Source organism: Rhinatrema bivittatum, chromosome 2 (genome assembly GCF_901001135.1).
Source record: "Rhinatrema bivittatum chromosome 2, aRhiBiv1.1, whole genome shotgun sequence".
NCBI classification, from domain to species: Eukaryota; Metazoa; Chordata; class Amphibia; order Gymnophiona; family Rhinatrematidae; genus Rhinatrema; species Rhinatrema bivittatum.
The window spans coordinates 426,174,135-426,195,174 of record NC_042616.1 but is presented as its reverse complement, the minus strand read 5'-3'; the positions used below and the strand labels follow the sequence as shown (position 1 = coordinate 426,195,174).

Here is a 21,040-nt window from a genome sequence, read left to right as displayed (position 1 = left end):
GTGGCAAGTAGCAGTGTCTGGGTCCAGGCTGGGTCAGGGCAGGCGGCAGATAGCAGTGACTGGGTCCAGGCTGGGTCAGGGGCAGGTGGCAAGTAGCAGTGTCTGGGTCCAGGCTGGGTCAGGGCAGGCGGCAAGTAGCAGTGTCTGGGTCCAGGCTGGGTCAGGGCAGGCGGCAGATAGCAGTGTCTAGGTTCAGGCTGGGTCAGGGCACAGTAAGCAGGGCAAGGCAGGTCAGAAGGCCCGTAGGCCACACACCGTAAGTGGGGCAAGGCAGGTCAGAAGGCCCGTAGGCCACACACACACAGAAGGCTCGTAGGCCACACACCGTAAGCAGGGCAAGACAGGTCAGAAGGCCCGAAGGCCACGCAAGGCAAGGCAAGGCAAGGAAAGACCCGAAGGCCGCGCAAGGCAAGGAAAGGCCCGAAGGCCGCGCAAGGCAAGGCAAGGAAAGGCCCGAAGGCCGCGCAAGGCAAGGCAAGGCAAGGAAGGCTAGAGCAGGGAGCCCAGGTGAGCTCGATGCCGAAGCACCGAGGGAACTGTCAGGCAGGGTTATAAGGGCCAACCCAGAACATAGAGTGGACAGGGGAGATGGACTGGGCCTGTCAGGAGAGCCAGCACTAGAGGGACCCCTGGTGGTGAGGTGGTTGTACTGCAGCCAAGCTGTAACTCTTAAACCAATGTCATCCAAACAAAAAGTGCAGAGAGAATGTTTAATCCCAAAGAATTTCAATCCAGTTTGTTAAAGAACAAAGGTTGTTTATTACTTCAATATGGCAACTCCACTGACTTATAAAGCGAACATCTTAAAAGTGTCCCCCGACACGGTCCCGTGTTTCGCCTCGGGCTGCATCGGGAGGGAGCACAAGGAGTTCAAAGAATAAACTGTAAGAAATATATGTATAAATCAGGACACAATAATGGACTTAGTGCCGAACATATTATAAAATAACAAAAGTATATGGGTACAACATACCTGACTGAAGAGTACATTCACGTATGGCAGGGAGCGCAGTTACCCTAAAAAATGACAGGTATTTGAACCCAGCAGAAAGGCGCCAACTACAGGTGAACAGATCATGTGGTTCCGGGGAGCCAATCCAGTTGGTTCCCGTTCCTGGAGCGCACCTAGCAGTCACTCAGACAGGCATTACACACTTAATCTTGATTAGGTGAACAGAAACCACTCTATTTCCCGGTTAAGGCCTTTAGGGGTAACTGTGTCAAGGAGAAATATCCATCTTTGTTCTATACGGCCTAACTGCTCAGCATAATTACCACCCCGAGGGGAACGGGGAACTACCTCAAGTACACAGTAGGAGAGATCTGAGATTGTGTGTGATTTCTGCACCCAGTGTTCAACAAGGGGTTCATTGTCCCTGGCATGGCGAATATTAGAACAGTGTTCTATCATTCGGGTTTTCACCATACGAGAAGTTTTGCCGACATATACTAGGGAACATGGACACATAATGACATATATGGCACCCGAGGTAGTGCAGTCAGAACATGATCTTAAAGGGAATGATTTATGAGTGCCCGGATGAGTGAATGTGGAGAAAGATGCTGTGTGACAACACATGGCACAATGGCCACATGGTTGATGCCCAGGGACAGAAATAGAGTCCCGGGGTCGTGTGGATAAATCCGCGTGGATGAATCTATCCCGTAAGTTTTTCCCTCTGCGGTAAGTAAATCGAAGGGGTCCCTGAAAAAGATGATGTAAGGACAGGGATTGCCAATGCCTGCGGATGATATTTGTGATTTGATGACTAAGTATGGAAAAAGGTAATATACAATTATTAACTGTATCATCAGAATGAGTGTGTGGAAGGAAAAGTAGGTCACGATTAATGAAAAGTGCACGTTTCATAGCGTTTTTTACCAGCCGCGGAGGGTAGCCCCTGGATACAAATCTTGATGTCATTATACTGGCTTGTTCTAAGAAATCACCCTAGTAGAGCACCCCTAGTTGAACACTGGGTGCAGAAATCACACACAATCTCAGATCTCTCCTCGGATGACGTCTTTCCCGAGCGTGGAGTGGTCTGCAGGTGGAATTTGTTCCTGTGCTCCTGAGCCGTCATGTTCTGCCAGCCTTTGCGGAGCTCCGGATGACTTATGGCTCCGTCGTCGAAGTTCTGCCTCGGCTGGACTCTTCCCTGCGCTTGTCCCGCTCTCCGCGTGGTCCGTGACCAGCCTCCTCGGGTTGTGCAGGGCGCGCAGTGGGAGAGGGTGGTCCGCGACCAGCCCATTGGGTCTGCCTGTGAAGGTGGGCTGGGTAGGGCGCCCTGAGAGACAGTGCCAATGTTCACCCTCCCAGCTTCTCATCTCGTCTAGACTTCGTCAACTTCCTCGTCTCGTCCTGGATGCCTTTGCATAAGTCTTGGTGTCATGTCTTCGCTTCAACGTCTTGTTCCTGATGTCGTCGCATTGATCCTGGTCCAGGATGCCGTCGCATCGACCATTGGTCCGTGATGTCTTCACATCAGCCTTGGTGTCATGTCCTCAACTACCTTGGTGTCATGTCTTGTTCCAGCCCTCGTCTCTGATGCCGTCCGCATCAGCCTTGGTGTCATGTCTTCATCTGCGATGCCGTAGCATCGACCTTGGTGTCATGTCTTCATATCAAGGCCCGTCTGCCCTCATCCTCAGGCCAGGCCTGCTGCTCCATGTCGATCCAAGCGGCAGGTCCAAAAGGGCTCGGAATGGTCGGAGGACCATTCACATTCCAACATCATCATGTTGTTGGCCTTGGGAGCTTGCAGGGCTGGCAGAGGGTCAGACCGTCAACCATGCTGGAACACGCTGACAACCCTCGGTTCGGTCCTGATCCATCTGGGGTCAGGCTGAGGCCCAAGGGCACACTAAAACACCCCCCTCTCAACAGGACTGGCCGCAGCACTTCCATGCAAAAGCATGAAACGTAGAGACTGTGGTTCACACCCTTGAAATCTAAGATGGGATGGAAGGACCCATCCTTTTTGGAAATCACAAAGTAAATCACAAAATAAATCAAATAAGGCCCTGTCCCCGCACTGCAATATCTGCAGCTTTAATAAAGTTTTGCGGACAGCCTGCTGTTTGACCAAGGCAGAACAGGGTAAAACCAGGAACCCGACCCGGATGGGACAATGAAGATCCAATGCATATCCTGAACGGACAACATCTAACACCCAGGCAGGTCTACTGACCGGTAAAGTAGTATTCACATCAGGCCTTTGGCTTTTGACTCCTTGAATGTTTGCCACTGGCCTCTTCGCCCGGAAAACACCATAGAGGAAGTCCCAAAAGATTGTCTCCCCAGATGGTACCTTCTACAGGCTCGAAATTGCCCCGGCCTCACCTACTCTATAAAAGGAGCAGCCCTTGTCCTCCAGCATGTGCTGGGGCTTTGGGTCTCTGAAATTCTTCACCAACTGGTCAAGATCTTCTCCAAAAAGTAACTTGTCCTTGAAAGGCAAATTCCCCAGATGCATCTTGGACCATGAGTCAGCTGCCCAGTTGCGAGGACACAGTAGACAATGCACCAGTACCAAGATGGCCACTGACTGAGAAGAGCTCACCAGGGATTCCTGATCGATCAAACAACCAATCTCATTGCAGTGCAAAAGATAGATCAACAATGCAGCCTCAGGGAAGGGGCGAGTTCCCCTTCCTCCAAGGGCGCTAGACTGCTGCCATCTTTGGGATAGCAAATGTTGCTTACCTGATGTAACAGGTGTTCTCACAGGACAGCAGGATGTTAGTCCTCACAAATGGGTGACATCGAGGATGGAGCCCACCACGGAAAACTTCTGTCAAAGTTTAAACAGAACTTTGACTGGCCCCTACTGGGCATGCCCAGCAAGGCACTGACCCTGCAGCCAGCAGGGGTCTCCCTTCAGTCTGGTTTTCAAAGCTACAGGCAGTGCCTAAAAAGTAAAAACAAAACGAACCCAACACCGCGGGGTGGCGGGCGGGTTTCGTGAGGACTAACATCCTGCTGTCCTGTGAGAACACCTGTTACATCAGGTAAGCAACATTTGCGTTCTCACAGGACAAGCAGGATGGTTGTCCTCACAAATGGGTGAGTACCGAGCTGAGGATGTCCTGACCTGCACCAAATGTACCCAACGATGTGCAACAGGCACAACAACTGGGGTGGAATTTGGGAAAGGGCATCCGCACCCTACCGGGAAGGTGGAAGGGTATTGGTACATCATGTTGGAAAAAGGTTACGCAAGACAGATTGGCCAAAGATGGAGTCTTGTCTTCCAGCTTTGTCCAAACAATAATGGGCTGCAAAGGTATGGAGAGAACTCCAGGTTGCAGCCTTACAGATGTCAGGAAGCGGCACCGATCGAAGGTGTGCTACTGAAGTCGCCATGGCCCTCACAGAGTGTGCTTTGACACGGTCTTGGAAAGGAATGCCAGCTTGCTGATAACAGAAGGAAATGCAGTCCGCCAACCAGGAGGAAAGAGCCTGCTTACCCACAGGTTGTCCTAACTTGTTAGGATGGAAGGAGACAAACAATTGAGTGCTCTTTCTGTGAGCAACTGTACGGTCTAGATAAAACGCTAGAGCTCGTTTACAGTCTAGGGTATGCAGAGTCTGTTCCCCAGAGTTGGAATGGGGCCTGGGAAAAAAGAAAGGTAGTATGATGGATTGATTGATATGAAATTCAGAAACTACCTTGGGTAAAAATTTAGGGTGAGTGCGGAGTACCGCCCTGTCCTGCAGGAGTTTAGTGTAAGGCGGATAGGTGACTAAGGCCTGTAACTCACTAACCCTGCGAGCTGAAGTAATAGCCAACAGGAATAATACTTTCCATGTGAGATACTTCAATTCACAGGAGTGCAGAGGTTCGAAAGGTGGTTTCATAAGACGACCAAGAACCAGATTAAGGTCCCAAGATGGGGCCGGAGGACGTAAGGGTGGCTTCAGATGGAGCAAGCCTTTAAGAAAGCGTGTCACCAGGGGTTGTACTGAAATAGGGACACCCTCAATACCTTTATGGAAGGCGGCTACCGCACTGACATGCATCCTAATGGAAGAGGTTTTAAGACCTGATTCCGATAGATGCCATAAATAGTCCAAGAACTTAGAGATTGGACAGGAAAGGGGATCAAGGGACTGAGAAGTGCACCATGATGTGTACCTTTTCCATTTGTATGAGTAAGACTTTCTTGTGGAAGGCTTTCGTGAAGCTATCAGGACCCGAGAAACTGAATCCGAAAGGTTAAATGGTTGAAGGACTAACCTTTCAACATCCATGCCGTCAGGGACAAGGCTTGGAGGTTGGGATGGAGGAGGCATCCGTCGTTTTGAGTGAGAAGATGCGGGTCCATTCCCAGAGGAATGTGCCTGCGGATGGAGAGATCCTGGAGTATTGGAAACCATACTTGGCGTGGCCAGTAAGGCGCTATCAGGATCATGGTTCCTCCGTCCTGGCGTAGCTTCACGAGAGTCTTTGACACAAGAGGAAGTGGAGGGAATGCATAGAGTAGACCGGTTGTCCACTTGAGGGAGAATGCATCCCTCGGCCGAGAGTGCTGGCTCCGAATGAGAGAGCAGTAATCGTCCACTTTGTGGTTCTGAGGGGACGCAAAGAGGTCTATGTGGGGAGAACCCCACTTGTGAAACAGAGAGGTCGCTACCAGAGGATCGAGTGACCACTCGTGTGGTTGGAAGACACGGCTCAGCTGGTCTGCCAATACATTGTCTACTCCCGGCAAGTAAGTGGCCCTGAGGTACATGGAGTGGGAGAGGGCTTCCGCCCAGATCTGCGCAGTTTCCTGACACAGAAGGAAGGAGCCTGTGCCTCCCTGCTTGTTTATGTACCACATGGCCACTTGGTTGTCCGTCTGGATTAAGATTATCTGATGGAATAGATGATCTTTGAAAGTTCGGAGCGCATAGCGGATTGCTCGAAGTTCCAGGAAATTGATCTGGTGTTCGGCTTCCTCTTTGGACCATAACCCTTGGGTTTGGAAGTCGTCCACATGGGCTCCCCAACCGATGTGAGAAGCGTCGGTGGTTAGGATTACTTGCGGATCCGGTGGAAGAAAGGGTAAGCCCTGAAGGAGGTTGACCCGAGTCGTCCACCAGGTTAAGGATAGGTGTAGCGCCTGTGTGACTGTGATAATGGAGGACAGAGGCTGAAAAGCTTGAATCCATTGGTGTCGTAGAGTCCATTGCGTTACTCTCATGGCTAGTCGGGTCATGGGAGTGACTTGAACCGAGGATGCCATGTGTCCTAGGAGAATGAGGAACTGGCGAGCCTTGGCAGTGTGTTGCGACTGGAGCTGGCGAGCTAAGGACATGAGAGTGTGGACTCGTTGAATTGGAAGGTAGGCTTTTGCCTGTAAGGTGTCCAAGTCTGCCCCAATGAAGGATAAGGTCTGAGATGGGACCAAGCAAGATTTCTCGTAATTGACAAGAAACCCTAAGGAAAGGAGTGTGTGAATTGTCAATTTTAGGGAGGATTGAGCAAACTGAGGGGTAGAGGCCCTGATGAGCCAATCGTCCAGATAGGGGTAGACGTGGACACCTTCCTTCCTGAGAAATGCTGCTACTACTACGAGACACTTGGTAAAGACTCGTGGAGCAGATGCCAGACCGAAAGGTAGTACCCCGGTATTGATAATGGTCGTGGCCTATCAGAAAACGCAGATACTTGCGATGAGATTGTGTTATCGCAATGTGGGTATAAGCGTCCTTGAGGTCGAGAGAGCACAGCCAATCCCCCTTTTGCAACAGAGGGAGCAAGGCGCCCAGGGTTACCATCTTGAACTTTTCTTTTTGCAGATACTTGTTGAGGGCTCGAAGGTCCAGAATTGGACGAAGCCCCCCTGATTTCTTTGGTATTAGGAAGTATCTGGAATAGAATCCTTTCCCTTGTTGACAAGGAGGGACGGGTTCTATAGCATTTGATTGTAGAAGAAGGAATACTTCTTGTTGTAATTGAGTCAAATGGCTGGTTAGACTCCATGCCTGAAGGGGCGGGGAGTCTGGCGGAAGTGTTATAAAGTTGAGGTGGTAACCCTGTGCGATAATTGCTAGCACCCACTGATCTGAGGTGACCTGTTTCCAACGGTGTAAGAAGTGGTACAGACGACCTCCCACAGGGATGTGTGGAAGAGGGAGTTGGCTTGTGCTCAATACAGGGAAGTCACAGGCCCGCCGCAGGCCCAGGAGGTGGGGCTACAGTAGGCCTTTGCTTTCGCGGCTGACGAGGCTGAGTCCTGTTAGAGGACCGTACAGGACGAGCCCTAGTTGACGGAGGGTAGTAGCGACGTGGTCGAAAGAACGACTTTTTAGAGTCCTTCTTTTGCGGTTGCTTGGAGGTCACCTCAGGTGGGATAGACGAGAGTTGTTTCAACGTCTCATGGTGGTCTTTTAACTCTGCCACAATCTGTTGAATTTGTTCTCCAAACAAATTGTCGCCTAAGCAGGGTAAATCAGCAAGACGATCTTGGACCTCTGGGCGAAGGTTGGATGACTTTAACCAAGCCCAACGTCTGGCTGAGATGGCTGTGGCTGAAACCTTCGTGGAAGCATCGAATATATCGTAGGCAGTCCTAATCTCGTGCTTCCCTGCCTCAAATCCCTTGTGAAGAAGGGCTTGAAGTTGCGGTTGGTACTGGTCCGGTAACGTGTCAGCGTAGTCTTGCATCTGCTTAAGGATAGCTCTGTTGTATTGAGTCATATAGAGCTGATATGAAGCTATGCGTGAAATCAACATAGCTCCATGGTACACTTTTCGTCCCACACTATCCAGGAACTTGTTGTCCCTGGTAGGTGGGGTAGAAGAGTGTGGCTTAAGACGCTTGGCCTTCTTCTGCGCAGACTCAACTACAACAGAGCGATGATCCAGTTGAGGCTTTTGGAAACCTGGTGCTGACTGGACAAGGTATGTGGAGTCAGCTTTCTTATTAACTGGAGACACCGATGAAGGAGATTCCCAGTTTTTCTTGAGCAGATCCAAAAACACCTGGTGTATAGGGATGGAAGCGATGATTTTTGGAGCATCCAGAAATTGAAGTAGTTCCATCATCTGGTGTTTATCATCGGCTTCAGATTGTAACTGAAAAGGTACAACTTCTGACATCTCTTTTACAAAATTAATGAAAGAGAGATCCTCAGGAGGAGATCTTTTTCTACTCTCTGTAGGAGATGGCGGCGAAGGCAAATCTGTGTCAGAAGATGTATCATCATCATCACCCCAGGTATCGTAGGGATCATGTGGGGCTTGTAGCCCCGATGGACCTGGCTGAGGTTCTGAGGGCATCGATGGAAACCGAGGTGGAATCGGTGCCGTAGGTGGAATCAGAAATGGCATCGATGGCTTCGGTGCTGCCGATGGAATCGGTGCCTGGCGCGGAATCGATGGAGCCGAAGGATATATCGGTGGAGATATGCCAGGAGGTACCGATGGAACCACCCCGGAAGGGGGAATCCGAAACGGTGTTTCTCCTGCCGATGAGAATGCAGTCGGAGACGGTGGTGTTGTCGATGGCACTGGAATCACCGATGGAAGGGCCGTCATGAGCGCCTCCATACGGCTGAGTAGCGGTGCTAACGCTTGTACCAACGGCTCGGTGGTCGGTTCCCTCCTCGGTGGCGAAGCCGGTGCCGGTGTCGGTGCTGGGGGCGGCACTGAAACCGGTGCCGGAGACGGTGCCGATGGAGGTTGTAATTTCTTCATCGCCTTCTCGATGGCCTCCTGGACCAGCCGGTCCAGTTCTGCCCGGAGACCAGGGGTAACTATACCCGGCTCAACGGGAGAGGGAGGCTGAGGCAGGGCCGGAAGGACCACCGTAACCGGTGGGATCACGGCCCCCGCACCCCGGGAGGGTGAGGGTTTCCTCGATGCCGGCGAACGAGACGTGGAGGGTGTCCGGTCTGTTCGCGGCTTCTTTGTCGGTGGCTCGGCTTGAACAGAGGTCAATGGCTGTGGATCCTCGACAGGCCGAGACTTGTGCCGTCGATGGCGATGCTTTTCTTTCCGATCCCCTCGCCCATCCGGGGAAGGGACGGGAGTCGACGGCCGAGAAGCGATCGATGGCGGACGGTCACCGGAGGGTTGGCGATGATGGTACAACTTCGACGGTGCCGGTTCCGATGACGTCGATGCTATCGATGGCGTTGGGGTGGGTGCATGGAAGAGGAGCCCCATCTTCTCCATCCTGGCTTTGCGACCCTTGGGTGTCATTAAGGCACATTTGGTGCAAGTCAGGACATCATGCTCACTCTTGCTCACTCTTGCTTCTCCGGCGCTTCAGAGGGAACCCAGCGGTGAACTTGGCCTGCGCAACCGGCGCTGGAGCCCGTCGGGGTAAGGCCTCCTGTTCCGCTCACCCCGATCGTGCTCCCTCGCCGATCGCCGGCCCTCTCACCGTCGTCCAGCAGCTCCTCTTACCTGCAACGCCACGAACCTCCTCCTCCTGCCGACCACAAGCAGGGCCACGAGCCCTTGCCTACAGCATCCAGCCGACCTCGTTCCGGGCCTTCGATCCTCCTCCAGCCGGCCTCGATCCCGGCCACGAGCCCTCGCCCGCACCGCCAGCAACACAAAAAAGAACCGCCCACCAAGACGGCGCAGCGGTGACGTCAGAGGCGCGACCGGCGGGGTTTTAAACCACCCCCCTCCCAGGCGTCGCGCGCACGAAGGAGCACGACAAAGGGGCCTGCCCCTTTGTTTCGCCCCTTCGTTTCACCTCGAGCAGCACCCCAATATACCTCCCAATTTGTACCCAGCAAATGAACTAATACCAAGAGTGCCTTGCCAGGAGCCCCTCCACCTGCCATCTCGGAGACAAGAACCTGCCCCAGGAAAACCACGCTCACGAAATGCACCACATGGACTGTTGGCAAATCTCCTCCCTCCTCTAGATAATTCATCCAGAACACTATACTTTCTCACCAAGCCTATCATACGTAAGTGTGTGTCTTTCACATTACTGTCTCAGTGTATAATACTGTACAATATATACATCTCATAACCTAATCTACCTAAATGCCAGCCTACTCTATACAATTGCATTACTTTGTCAATGTACATTACTCTTTTCAACTGCATTAACCTGATATAATAGCATTAACCTCTTCAACTGCTTCTCGGTATCTACTTTTCACAATTTGCCACCCTCCCCAACAATGCCTCCACACGCTAGCCCCTGCCCCCCCAATTATCTATACAGACACCCCTCAAAAATATTCCTCCCCTCATACAGTCCCCACAACACCCAAAAAAGACGCCTGACCCCCATCCCCATATCCCCCACCTCGCAAGCCCTCACCCTCTCACTCATCTCTCTTCTACTCATTAACGCCCAATCACTGAAACAAAAAACGCACCTTCTCCACGATATTTTAACTGAGTCCAAACCAGAAATTTTTGCATTAACTGAAACCTGGTTTAAACCCTGTGACACCCCCCTCATTAACCAACTTCCTGCGGAAACCTATGACATTTTCTCTATCCCCCGTAAAAAGAAAAGAGGTGGCGGCCTACTCCTCATAGCCAAAAAAGAATTCAAGCTCACATCACAAACCTGCAATATTCCCAATCAATACGAAGTAGGTTTTTTCAAATCTCAATCCCTACAAATCTGCCTTATCTATACCCCTCCTGGTCTACTAGAAAAAGACCCCTCCCCCCTCATCGAATTCCTCACCATCTCCCTCTCCCCCGACATCCCTACAATACTCCTTGGCGACTTTAACCTCCACGTCGACTCCTCTCCACAATCCCCTACATGCGAAGCCTTCATCTCATCCCTAGATGCAATGGGCTTCACCCAACTGATTCACTCCCCAACCCACAAAGCAGGTCACACCCTTGACCTTATTTTCACTAACTCACTCATCAATGTCATCCACACCCCCACATGCCTCCCAGTTCCCTGGTCTGACCACTCCATCATCAGTACTACCCTCTCTCTACCACCCCCACCCACCCCCTCTCCTCCTCAACCCAAATCCTTCCAACTTCGTAAAACCTGCCCCATAGACACTCTTGAAATGGCGTGCTCCAACATTCCAAATCACATTGACCTGGAGACAGCAGATAGTGCTATATCCTCCTGGGCAGAAACCACCCAAAACATAGCCAACAACTTATGCCCTATCATCCAAAAAACAATCACACAAACCACTTCATCCAAAAAACCCTGGTACACCCAAACACTCAAAACCCAAAAAATCCAACTTAGAGCAGCTGAAAGACACTGGCGTAAACACCCCTCCCCTGCCACAAAGACCGTTTATTACCAACTCATGCATGCATATAGAAACGCCATTCAAACAACCAAAAAAGAATACTATGCCAAGAAAATTCACCACCTCCAATTCAACCCGAAAGCACTATTCACCCTAGTCTCAAATCTGACCAAACCCAACGTGTCTTCACCCCAAGTCCCCATCACACAGACCCGATGTAATGAAATCGCCCTCTTCTTTAAAAACAAAATATCCAACATCACTGCCAAGTTTACCCCCAATACCAAAAATTCCCACAACACCAACAACATAATCCCTCCTACCCCTCCTACACACACCCTCCTCTCTTCCTTTGAACCCTCCTCATCTCTAGAAATAGAGAACATTTTAAAAAAGATGAGACCTTCCTCCCACCCCTCGGAAACCATACCTACTAAACTACTACTCGCTATCCCTAAAACAATAGCCACTCCACTCTCCAAAATCGTGAACTGTTCCCTGGAACATGGCCTGGTCCCGAACTCCCTCAAACAAGCTGTGGTCAAACCCATTCTAAAAAAACCCTCCCTTGATCCCTCCAACCTATCCAACCTCCGTCCTATCTCCAATCTCCCTTTCCTCTCCAAAGTCATGGAGAAATTAGTAAACCACCGTCTCTCTGACCACCTAGAACAATCCAACATTCTCCCACCTACACAATATGGATTCCGAAAACACCTCAGTACTGAATCCCTACTTCTTTCCCTTACTGATACCCTCATCAAAGGAATGGATGCCGGCAACTCCTATCTCATTGCCATGCTGGACATCTCCGCTGCCTTTGACACCGTAAATCATAACATCCTCATCAACACCCTCATTAGTATAGGAATCTCAGGTACTGCTCTTTCTTGGATTAAGTCCTTCCTCCAAAACCGTACCTACACAGTCCTCACTGACAACTTTACATCCCCCCCTGTCAATCTCGACTGTGGCGTTCCTCAAGGTTCCTCCCTTTCCTCCACCTTATTTAACATTTACATGCTCCCCCTTACAAACCTCCTCTCCAACCTTGGTATTACACACTTCATCTACGCGGATGATGTGCAAATCCTCATCCCCTTCACAAACTCTGTACTCATCGCAATCCAAAAATGGAACACTATTCTCACCTCCATAAACCAGCTCCTCACTGACATGCACCTAGCCCTCAACCCACAAAAAACCGAACTCCTCCTCATCTCCTCTAAACATGCATCCATACCCATTCCCTCCACTCTCCATTCCCCCAATTTGCTTTCTAACACAAGAAACCTTGGTATCATACTTGATAACCAACTTACCTTCAAACCATACATCAAATCCATCCTTAGCAGTTGCTATTTCAAACTTCAAACCCTCAAAAAACTCAAACCCCTTCTCTACTTCTCTGACTTCCGTACTGTACTCCAATCCTTAATTTTCTCTAAAATTGACTACTGTAACTCTCTCCTTCTTGGACTCCCTGCCACCCACATCAAACCTCTCCAACTCCTTCAAAACGCTACCGCTCGTATCCTCACTAATGTAAAAAAAAAAGACCACATTACCCCCACCCTCATTGATCTCCACTGGCTTCCCATTCACTCACGAATTATTTACAAGACGCTTACCCTCATCCACAAAAGTATCACCAACGAGCATTACAACTGGCTAAACCCACCTTTCCTTCCTCGTACCTCCACTAGACCTACCCGTTCATCACTCCAAGCAACCCTTATTCCTCCTTCCATAAAATCCACAAGACTCATTTCCACCACCAATAGAGCCCTTTCCCTTGCAGGCCCCTCCCTTTGGAATTCAATGCCTCTTCACCTACGCACAGAAACCTCCACTCCCACTTTCAAAAAGAATCTCAAAACCTGGCTCTTCCTCCAAGCATACCCCCAATCCTTTTCACCACCTACTAACACTCTCACCCAACCTTCATCTCTCACCAATACCCCCCTAAAATCCTTTAATCCCCTCCAGGATCCACACCCTACACTTAACCCCCTTTCCCTCTAAGAACTTCAAACACTTCATTCAACCCTTACTTTAAAATAATGTGTCTGTTTTTATCTGCACTTATATAATTCCATATATAACCAGTGTACATACCATCTGCTCCTCAAATCCATGTATATATCTTATCCTTATGTATCTGTTCTCTCCCTCCCCCACCCCCCCTTATTGTATCTATCCCTCCTTCCCCAAGTTATTTAGTTATCTGCTTTGTTACTGTGTTACATATTGTTCTTTGTAAAGGCCTCGCCTATATATTCCTTGTTATAAGTTACTTGTAAACCGGCACGATGTGCAAACGGTTGCCGGTATATAAAATAAAATAAATAAATAAATAAATAAATAAAACTACCCAAACACATTACACAAACCCTGTGGGGGTCTGTGATGGACATAGTCCGGGTACAATCCGGACAACGACGGAACCCCGTTGCCATGGCTGGAAGCCAAAATTTAGGCTGGGGATCGGTAAGTGCCAACAGGCTCAAGGGCCAAAATCGACGGCAGTCGATGGAAGAAGGCAAAAAACTTACCGGGTTCCGAAAGATGACTAAAAAATTTGTCGAAGGGAGACCCCTGAGGGGCAAATTTTCTTAGGAAATTAATTTCCAGATTCCTGTCAGGAACGTGGTTAGAGAGCTCCTTTCACCGCGTGGCAACTGCTGCGCGGAAAAAAGAAGACTGAAGGGAGACCCCTGCTGGCTGCAGGGTCAGTGCCTTGCTGGGCATGCCCAGTAGGGGCCAGTCAAAGTTCTGTTTAAACTTTGACAGAAGTTTTCCGTGGTGGGCTCCATCCTCGATGTCACCCATTTGTGAGGACAACCATCCTGCTTGTCCTGTGAGAACATCAGGAACCCCCGGGATCTCCCAGGTTGGCTCCAGGCCCCCTAACTGTAAGTGGTGGCCTGAATGGAGTTATGTAGCATCATAGAACACAAAACACAATCTTGGAAAAGCAAAACTCGGTTTACTAAATATGGTAAAATATGGTAAAAAATCAGCAAAGACAAAACATTACCCAGCATCACAGCAATTTTGTATAAAGCAGTATTTATTTATGTACAAGATCTTAATATTCCACACTCATTATCAAACGAATTGTTCGAGGCGGATTACAACAATAAATTCGTGCAATTTAAATAAGATTAATATGTATAACTAAAACAGATTAAAACATCATATAAAAGCTTTTCTAAAAAAGGTGAGTTTTCAGCATCTTCCCAAATTTTTTCTAATCATTTATCAATTGTATATCTAGCGGAAACTCGTTCCACAATCTTGCCCATTTCAATGTTTGTAGCCTGCACACTTCACTAATGCTTGGAAGCGTTAGTAACTGCTGGAATTCAGAGCGCAAAGACCTAGGTGGATGATATACACTGGTCAATTGTTTCAAATAAGCTGGACTGTCACCATAAAGCACTCTATGCATTAAAGAAAATACCTTGAAGTGCATCCGAAACTCAATAAGGAGCCAGTGCAGCTTCCGCAATATTGGGCTAATATGAGCAAAGAGGGGACAACCCGAGACCACACGAGCAGAAAAATTCATCAATATTTGCAGAACTTCTACAAAACATTTAAGCAGCCCTTTATAAGGGCATTACAATAGTCCAAACATGTTAAAACAAAAGCTTGCATAATCATCCTAAAAAATCATCACGATCTAGGATGAATTTTAATCTACGTGTCTTCCGCAACTTAAAAAAGCCTCTTCTTACCTCAGCACTCAATTGAGGCTGCAAAGAAATACTGTATCTAACAAAAAAACAAGATCACAAACCATCTCCATTACTGAAATAGTATTCCCCTCAATCTGACAAGAGATGGAAGAAACAGGTATCTTTATCCAAGTGACTGGTAAAATCTCAGTTTTCTTCACATTCATCAGTAAACCACTATTCTGCATCCACAACCTTATCTCCTCAGTACTCTTGTTATGATAGTGGACCCTTAGACCGGGACGAGAGATGACACCCACCTGTAGTGCCCAGGTGAACTCGTCTCCGGAAGGTGGAAGTTCCGCAACACGATCTCGACACGGCATCCTCAGAGAGGTGGCAGGTACGCAGTCCGGGTTCCAGGCAAGGGTCAAGGCAGGCGGCAAGCAACACAGTCCAAATTCCAGGCAAGGGTCAAGGCAGGCGGCAAGCAACACAGTCCGAATTCCAGGCAAGGGTCAAGGCAGGCAGCAAGCAACACAGTCCAAATTCCAGGCAAGGGTCAAGGCAGAAGACAGTATACAATACCACAGGTCGGGGCAGGCAGCGAGCAACAAAAATCCAAATCCAGGCAAAAGGTCCAGGGCAGGCAGCGAGCAGCAAACCGAATCCAATCCAAGTCAAGCCAGGAAACAGTAGAACCAGGAAAACACAGCCAAACACAGGAACCTGTTGCAAAGGTGTTCTTCCTTCCTCCGAGGGAGTTTAAATCTCCCTGGCTGATGATGTCATCTTCCGGGGCCGGCCTGGTTTCGGCGTCGCGGCCCCTTTAAGAGGCGGGACTAGCCGCGACTTCCCCAAGGCTGATCCCCGACGTCCAAGTGCAGTCGCGCCACGGCCCGCGCGCTGCTGCCCGCTGCAAGGAACATCACGAGCCGGCCGCATGGAGGAGGTAGGGAGGTCTGGCCACGGGTGAGCGCGGCCGGGCCTCACAACAGTACCCCCCCTCTTACGCCCCCTCCTGGAAGGGCCCGGCTTGTTGGGAAGCAGAAGATGAAAGTAGTGAAGTAACGATTTGTCCAGGATATTCACCGCAGGTTCCCAGGAGTTCTCCTCTGGACCAAACCCCTCGCAAGCAATCAAATACTCCCACCGTCTATTGTTACGGCGAACATCCAGAATCTCCCGCACTTGATAGATGGGATCCTCATCAGATCGACAGCAGTCTCTGAGATTCTTCACCAACTGGTCAAGATCTTCTCCAAAAAGTAACTTGTCCTTGAAAGGCAAATTCCCCAGATGCATCTTGGACCATGAGTCAGCTGCCCAGGGGTTTGGGAGCGGATCAGGGCTCATGCTTTGGCAGTAGCCAGTGGCCTGGTCCAAGTGTCTGACTTTAAATCCACCGATGAGCTGCTGCACCAGTTCAATCCTAACATCTACTAGAGGCAGAAAATACTGGATTCCTGCTGCTCACACCACCTTCTAAGTAGTTGCTGTAATGTCAAACAGGAAAATAGTGTTGTCTGCCTCCATCTTCTGGCAGGGGAAAATAACCCACATGTAATGTTAGGAATTATTAGGAAGGGAATGGTGAATAAAATAGAGGATGTCATAATGCCTCTGTATCGCTCCATGGTGAGACCGCACCTTGAATACTGTGTACAATTCTGGTCGCCGCATCTCAAGAAAGATATAGTTGGAATGGAGAAGGTACAGAAAAGGGCAACCAAAATGATAAAGGAGATGGAACTGCTCCCCTATGAGGAAAGACTAAAGAGGTTGAGGCTATTCTGCTTGGAGAAAAGACGGATGAGGGGAGGATATGATAGAGGTCTTTAAATTCATGAGAGGTCTAGAATGGGTAAATGTGAATCGGTTATTTATTCTTTCGGACAATAGAAGGACTAGGACATTTAAAACTAATCGGAGAAAGTTCTTTTTCGCTCAAGGCACAATTAAACTCTGGAATTTGTTACCAGGTGATGTGGTTAGTGAAGTTAGTGTAGCTGGGTTTAAAAAAGGTTTGGATAAGTTCTTGGAGGAGAAGTCCATTACCTGCTATTAATCAAGTTGACTTAGAAAATAGCACTATTACTAGCATCAGTAGCGTGGGTGGGATATACTTAGTTTTTGGGTATTTGCCAAGTACTTGTAGCCTGGATTGGCCACTATTGGAAACAGGATGCTGGGCTTAATGGCCCCTTGGTCTTACCCAGTATGGAAATTTCTTGTGTTCTTATGTGAAGGAAATCATACTTAAGTTTCTCTGTGTCAAAGGACTCATCTTGGCACCTTTAGCACCAACAGATCTTCCATTGCTCTGTTAGTTGATAGCACAGACATACTCTCTGGGCTGTAAAACAACTCTGAAGGTGAGTTTTATTTCTGTGCACCAGAGCTTTGGGATGACTTGCTGCCATGTACCTCTGCACAGAAGTGCAAAATTTAGCCCCATCTTTGCTAGAGGGGGGCATGGTACTTGCTCCAAGAGAACATAACCTCATGGCACCAAGCATGAGAGGACTCTGCCTTTTTTAGCTGAGGAGACAGTCACTAAGCTTTCAAATGTCTCCACTTTTTTCTTGAGATCAATGGCTGAAGAGATTCCAGGAAATCTTTCAGGGTAAGATTTTTGTATTTTCTTGCCCTCTGGGACATATGAGTGCAGGCAACATTATTAGGTATATCATGCAAAGAACCGAAACACCTCACTCACATAGCATTCATGACAGTCTGTAAGAGAGAAGGTACAGAGAAGGGTTACCAAAATGATAAGGGGAATGGAACAACTCCCCTATGAGGAAAGACTAAAGAGGTTAGGACTTTTTAGCTTGGAGAAGAGACGACTGAGGGGGGATATGATAGAGGTGTTTAAAATCATGAGAGGTCTAGAACGGGTAGATGTGAATCGGTTATTTACTCTTTCGGATAGTAGAAAGACTAGGGGGCACTCCATGAAGTTAGCATGGGGCACATTTAAAACTAATCAGAGAAAGTTCTTTTTTACTCAATGCACAATTAAACTCTGGAATTTGTTGCCAGAGAATGTGGTTCGTGCAGTTAGTATAGCTGTGTTTAAAAAAGGATTGGATAAGTTCTTGGAGGAGAAGTCCATTATCTGCTATTAAGTTCACTTAGAGAATAGCCACTGCCATTAGCAATGGTTACATGGAATAGACTTAGTTTTTGGGTACTTGCCAGGTTCTTAAGGCCTGGATTGGCCACTGTTGGAAATAGGATGCTGGGCTTGATGGACCCTTGGTCTGACCCAGTATGACATTTTCTTATGTTCTTATGTTCTTGTGTCACAGAGAGTGAACACTTCTTGGTCAAGAACGTTTTTCTGAGTTCTGATCATGCTTTTCTCTCCCAGCACCATCTGCTTGTCCATGGAGAACAGAAGGTACAGAGTGATTACAGCCAATGAACAAAGCAAATATGAGCTGGATGGTCACAAAGAAACCATGTGCACAAAGTTTTTAACTTTTTAATTTTATTTTTGGTTTTATGTTTTTACAAATTCAGTGACTATGAAAAATGTCAAATTAACAACACCCAAGATTGCCAAAAACTTTGGAAATCAGTGCCATATTATTGATGTGGTTTTTAGTAATGGTTATGATAAAAGTAATTTTATTTCAATTTTCCAAAAATATCAAAACAGTATACAATAAAATAAAATAATGTAAGATTAAAAATAAAGTACTAACCAAACAATTAAACAAAAGACCAAAAAGATAAAATATAAAACTATAAAACACAAGACACAAGACAAATTAACAATATACAGTTTAAAACATAAAAAATTAAAATAAAACAGAATAAAAACAATCTACAATCTCTAAAAGGCTGTAGTCAGTAAAATCCTGCAGCATGAGACCATCAGCACATTCATACAGTCCACCAAACGACATTTAGATGGTCTCTGCTAACCTGAGTCAGGTATGAACTGATTAAAGGCCTTGTAAACTCGTGCCATTCCCTTGGGCCTATATCCCCCTTTAAACAGTTATGTCAGTCACCAGAGAGACCATTAAGTAAACTTTACTGACCTGTTTATGGCACTCATCTAGCACACAATGCACAAACTGCTCTGTCTTCAGCTCCACTATCAGATGCACCAGAACTGAACAGAAAGATAAAAGATTAGTAACAGATCTTTAGTTATGCTGCACAGTTTAGTACCATTCAAAGGGGTGCATGGCAATATATATCTGTGATAAGTGATTTCTTTTCACTGGAACAACCTAAAGATATGCAAAGGATGGCCAACAAGAGCTACAGATGGTGCCCTATAAGAAGAGAGGATGCAATTGTTAAGGAAGAAAATGAAAGAAACATAGCAGATTTTTAGGTATTATAGTCTCAGAAGGGTGGGGCAGAGATTCAACATAGGAGAAGTGTCATGATTGTGTACAGGGAGGCTGAAGGAAGCTGGTAGGACCCACAGCTCAAGGCTGACCTCAGAGTGGCAGGTTATATCCTGGAAATTGCTGGCAGTAAGGTGCTATCAGGAACGTATGACTAAGGAGCCAGGGCTGGTCAAGCAGGACTATGGTGTAAATGGAGCCACCATTGCCTAAGTGTGTTATTGGAAACAGAAGATCTGCCTGTACTAGAATGTATGCTTAAGACAATGCTGTTTCTGAAGAAGCTAAAGGAAAATTAGTTCTTACCTGTTAATTTTAGTTCCTGTAGTACCACGGATCAGTCCAGACCATGGGTTGAGCCTCCTTTCCAGCAGGTGGAGACAGACTAAAACTGAAAGGGTATCCTATATGAGGACAAAGCCTATCCTGTAACCCTTCAGTATAACCATTGTCAAAGCAGAAAACAACAAAACCAGAATAGGATCAAGCAAGTAACCATAAAGCTCAAATGAGCGACTGTAGAACAATGTAAGAAACATGGTATGACTTTACCGCTCTTGCATATACTTGGTACTTGAACAACCAAGGCTTCCTGTGTAATTGCTCAGTATTCTTGCAAAGAATGAGGTATCAAAATCTGCAAATCTGCAAGAACAAGCTTCGAGAGGACAGAAAAGAAAGACAAACAGGGAAGGGCGTCTGGACTGATCCGTGGTACTACAGGAACGAAAATTAACAGGTAAGAACTAATTTTCCTTTCCCTGTACGTACTCGGATCAGTCCAGACCGTGGGATGTACCAAAGCTTCCCTATCCCGGTGGGACCGAGACAGTCCCGCTCGAAGCACTTGCCGCCCAAAGGAACCAAAAACCGGCGCTTGCACATCCAGACGCTAGTGTCGAGCAAAGGTATGCAGGGACGTCCATGTGGCGGCCCTGCAAATCTCCTGCGGGGAGACCGATTGGCTCTCCGCCCAGGAAGTAGCTTGAGAACATAGCGAATGAGCCTTTAGGCCCTCCGGAATCACCCGACCTTGGCAGAGATAGGCCAAGGAAATGGCCTCCTTCAACCACTGGGCAATAGTGGTCTTAGAAGCCAGTTTGCCCCAATTGGGACCACTCCAGAGGACAAAGAGATGGAACGAGACCCGAAAGTCATTGGTGACCTGGATACCTGAGTAGAACTCGTTTGACATCCAGTTTACGAAGGTCACCTCCAGCGGTACGTGCAATCTCCCGTGGAGAAAACGCTGGAAGCTCTACCGACTAGTTGACATGGAAGGTGGACACAACCTTCGGCAAGAAGGAGGGCACCGTTTTGAGGGAAACACCTGAGTCGGAGAAGCGCAGAAAAGGTTCCTGACAGGATAACGTTTGAATCTCAGAGACCCACCGAGCGGAGGCGATAGAAACAAGAAAAACTGCCTTGAGCGTGAGGTCCTTTACCGTAGCCCAACAAAGAGGTTCGAACAGAGCAGAACAGAGGGCCCAGAGGACCAGATTGAGACTCCACGACGGGCAACTATTGCGAGCGGGCGGACGCAGGTGTTTGACTCCCTTCAAGAACCGAACCACGTCCGGGTGGCCTGCTAAAGGATGACCCTCGACCCGTCCGAGGAGAAAGCCGAGAGTAGAAACTTGCACGCAGAGGGAACTGAAGGAGAGGCCCTTGGAGAGACCCTTCTGAAGAAAAGAAAGGACCGAGACCGGGGCGGAGCGCACTGAGACACCTGACTCCTCACAAACAGTCTCAAAGACCTTCCAAACGTGCACGTAGGCTAG

The 21,040-nt window shown here is 48.2% G+C and overlaps 1 protein-coding gene across 1 annotated transcript in view; it reads right to left on the bottom strand.

Annotated features, from left to right (window-relative positions):
* Positions 1–21,040, bottom strand: part of MEI1 (meiotic double-stranded break formation protein 1) — an 888,987-nt gene that overhangs the window by 778,851 nt on the left and 89,096 nt on the right. Inside the window, exon 4 of the mRNA XM_029587121.1 lies at positions 18,942–19,015. Coding sequence (XP_029442981.1) covers positions 18,942–19,015 — 74 coding nt within the window. The remainder of the gene's footprint in view (positions 1–18,941; positions 19,016–21,040) is intronic.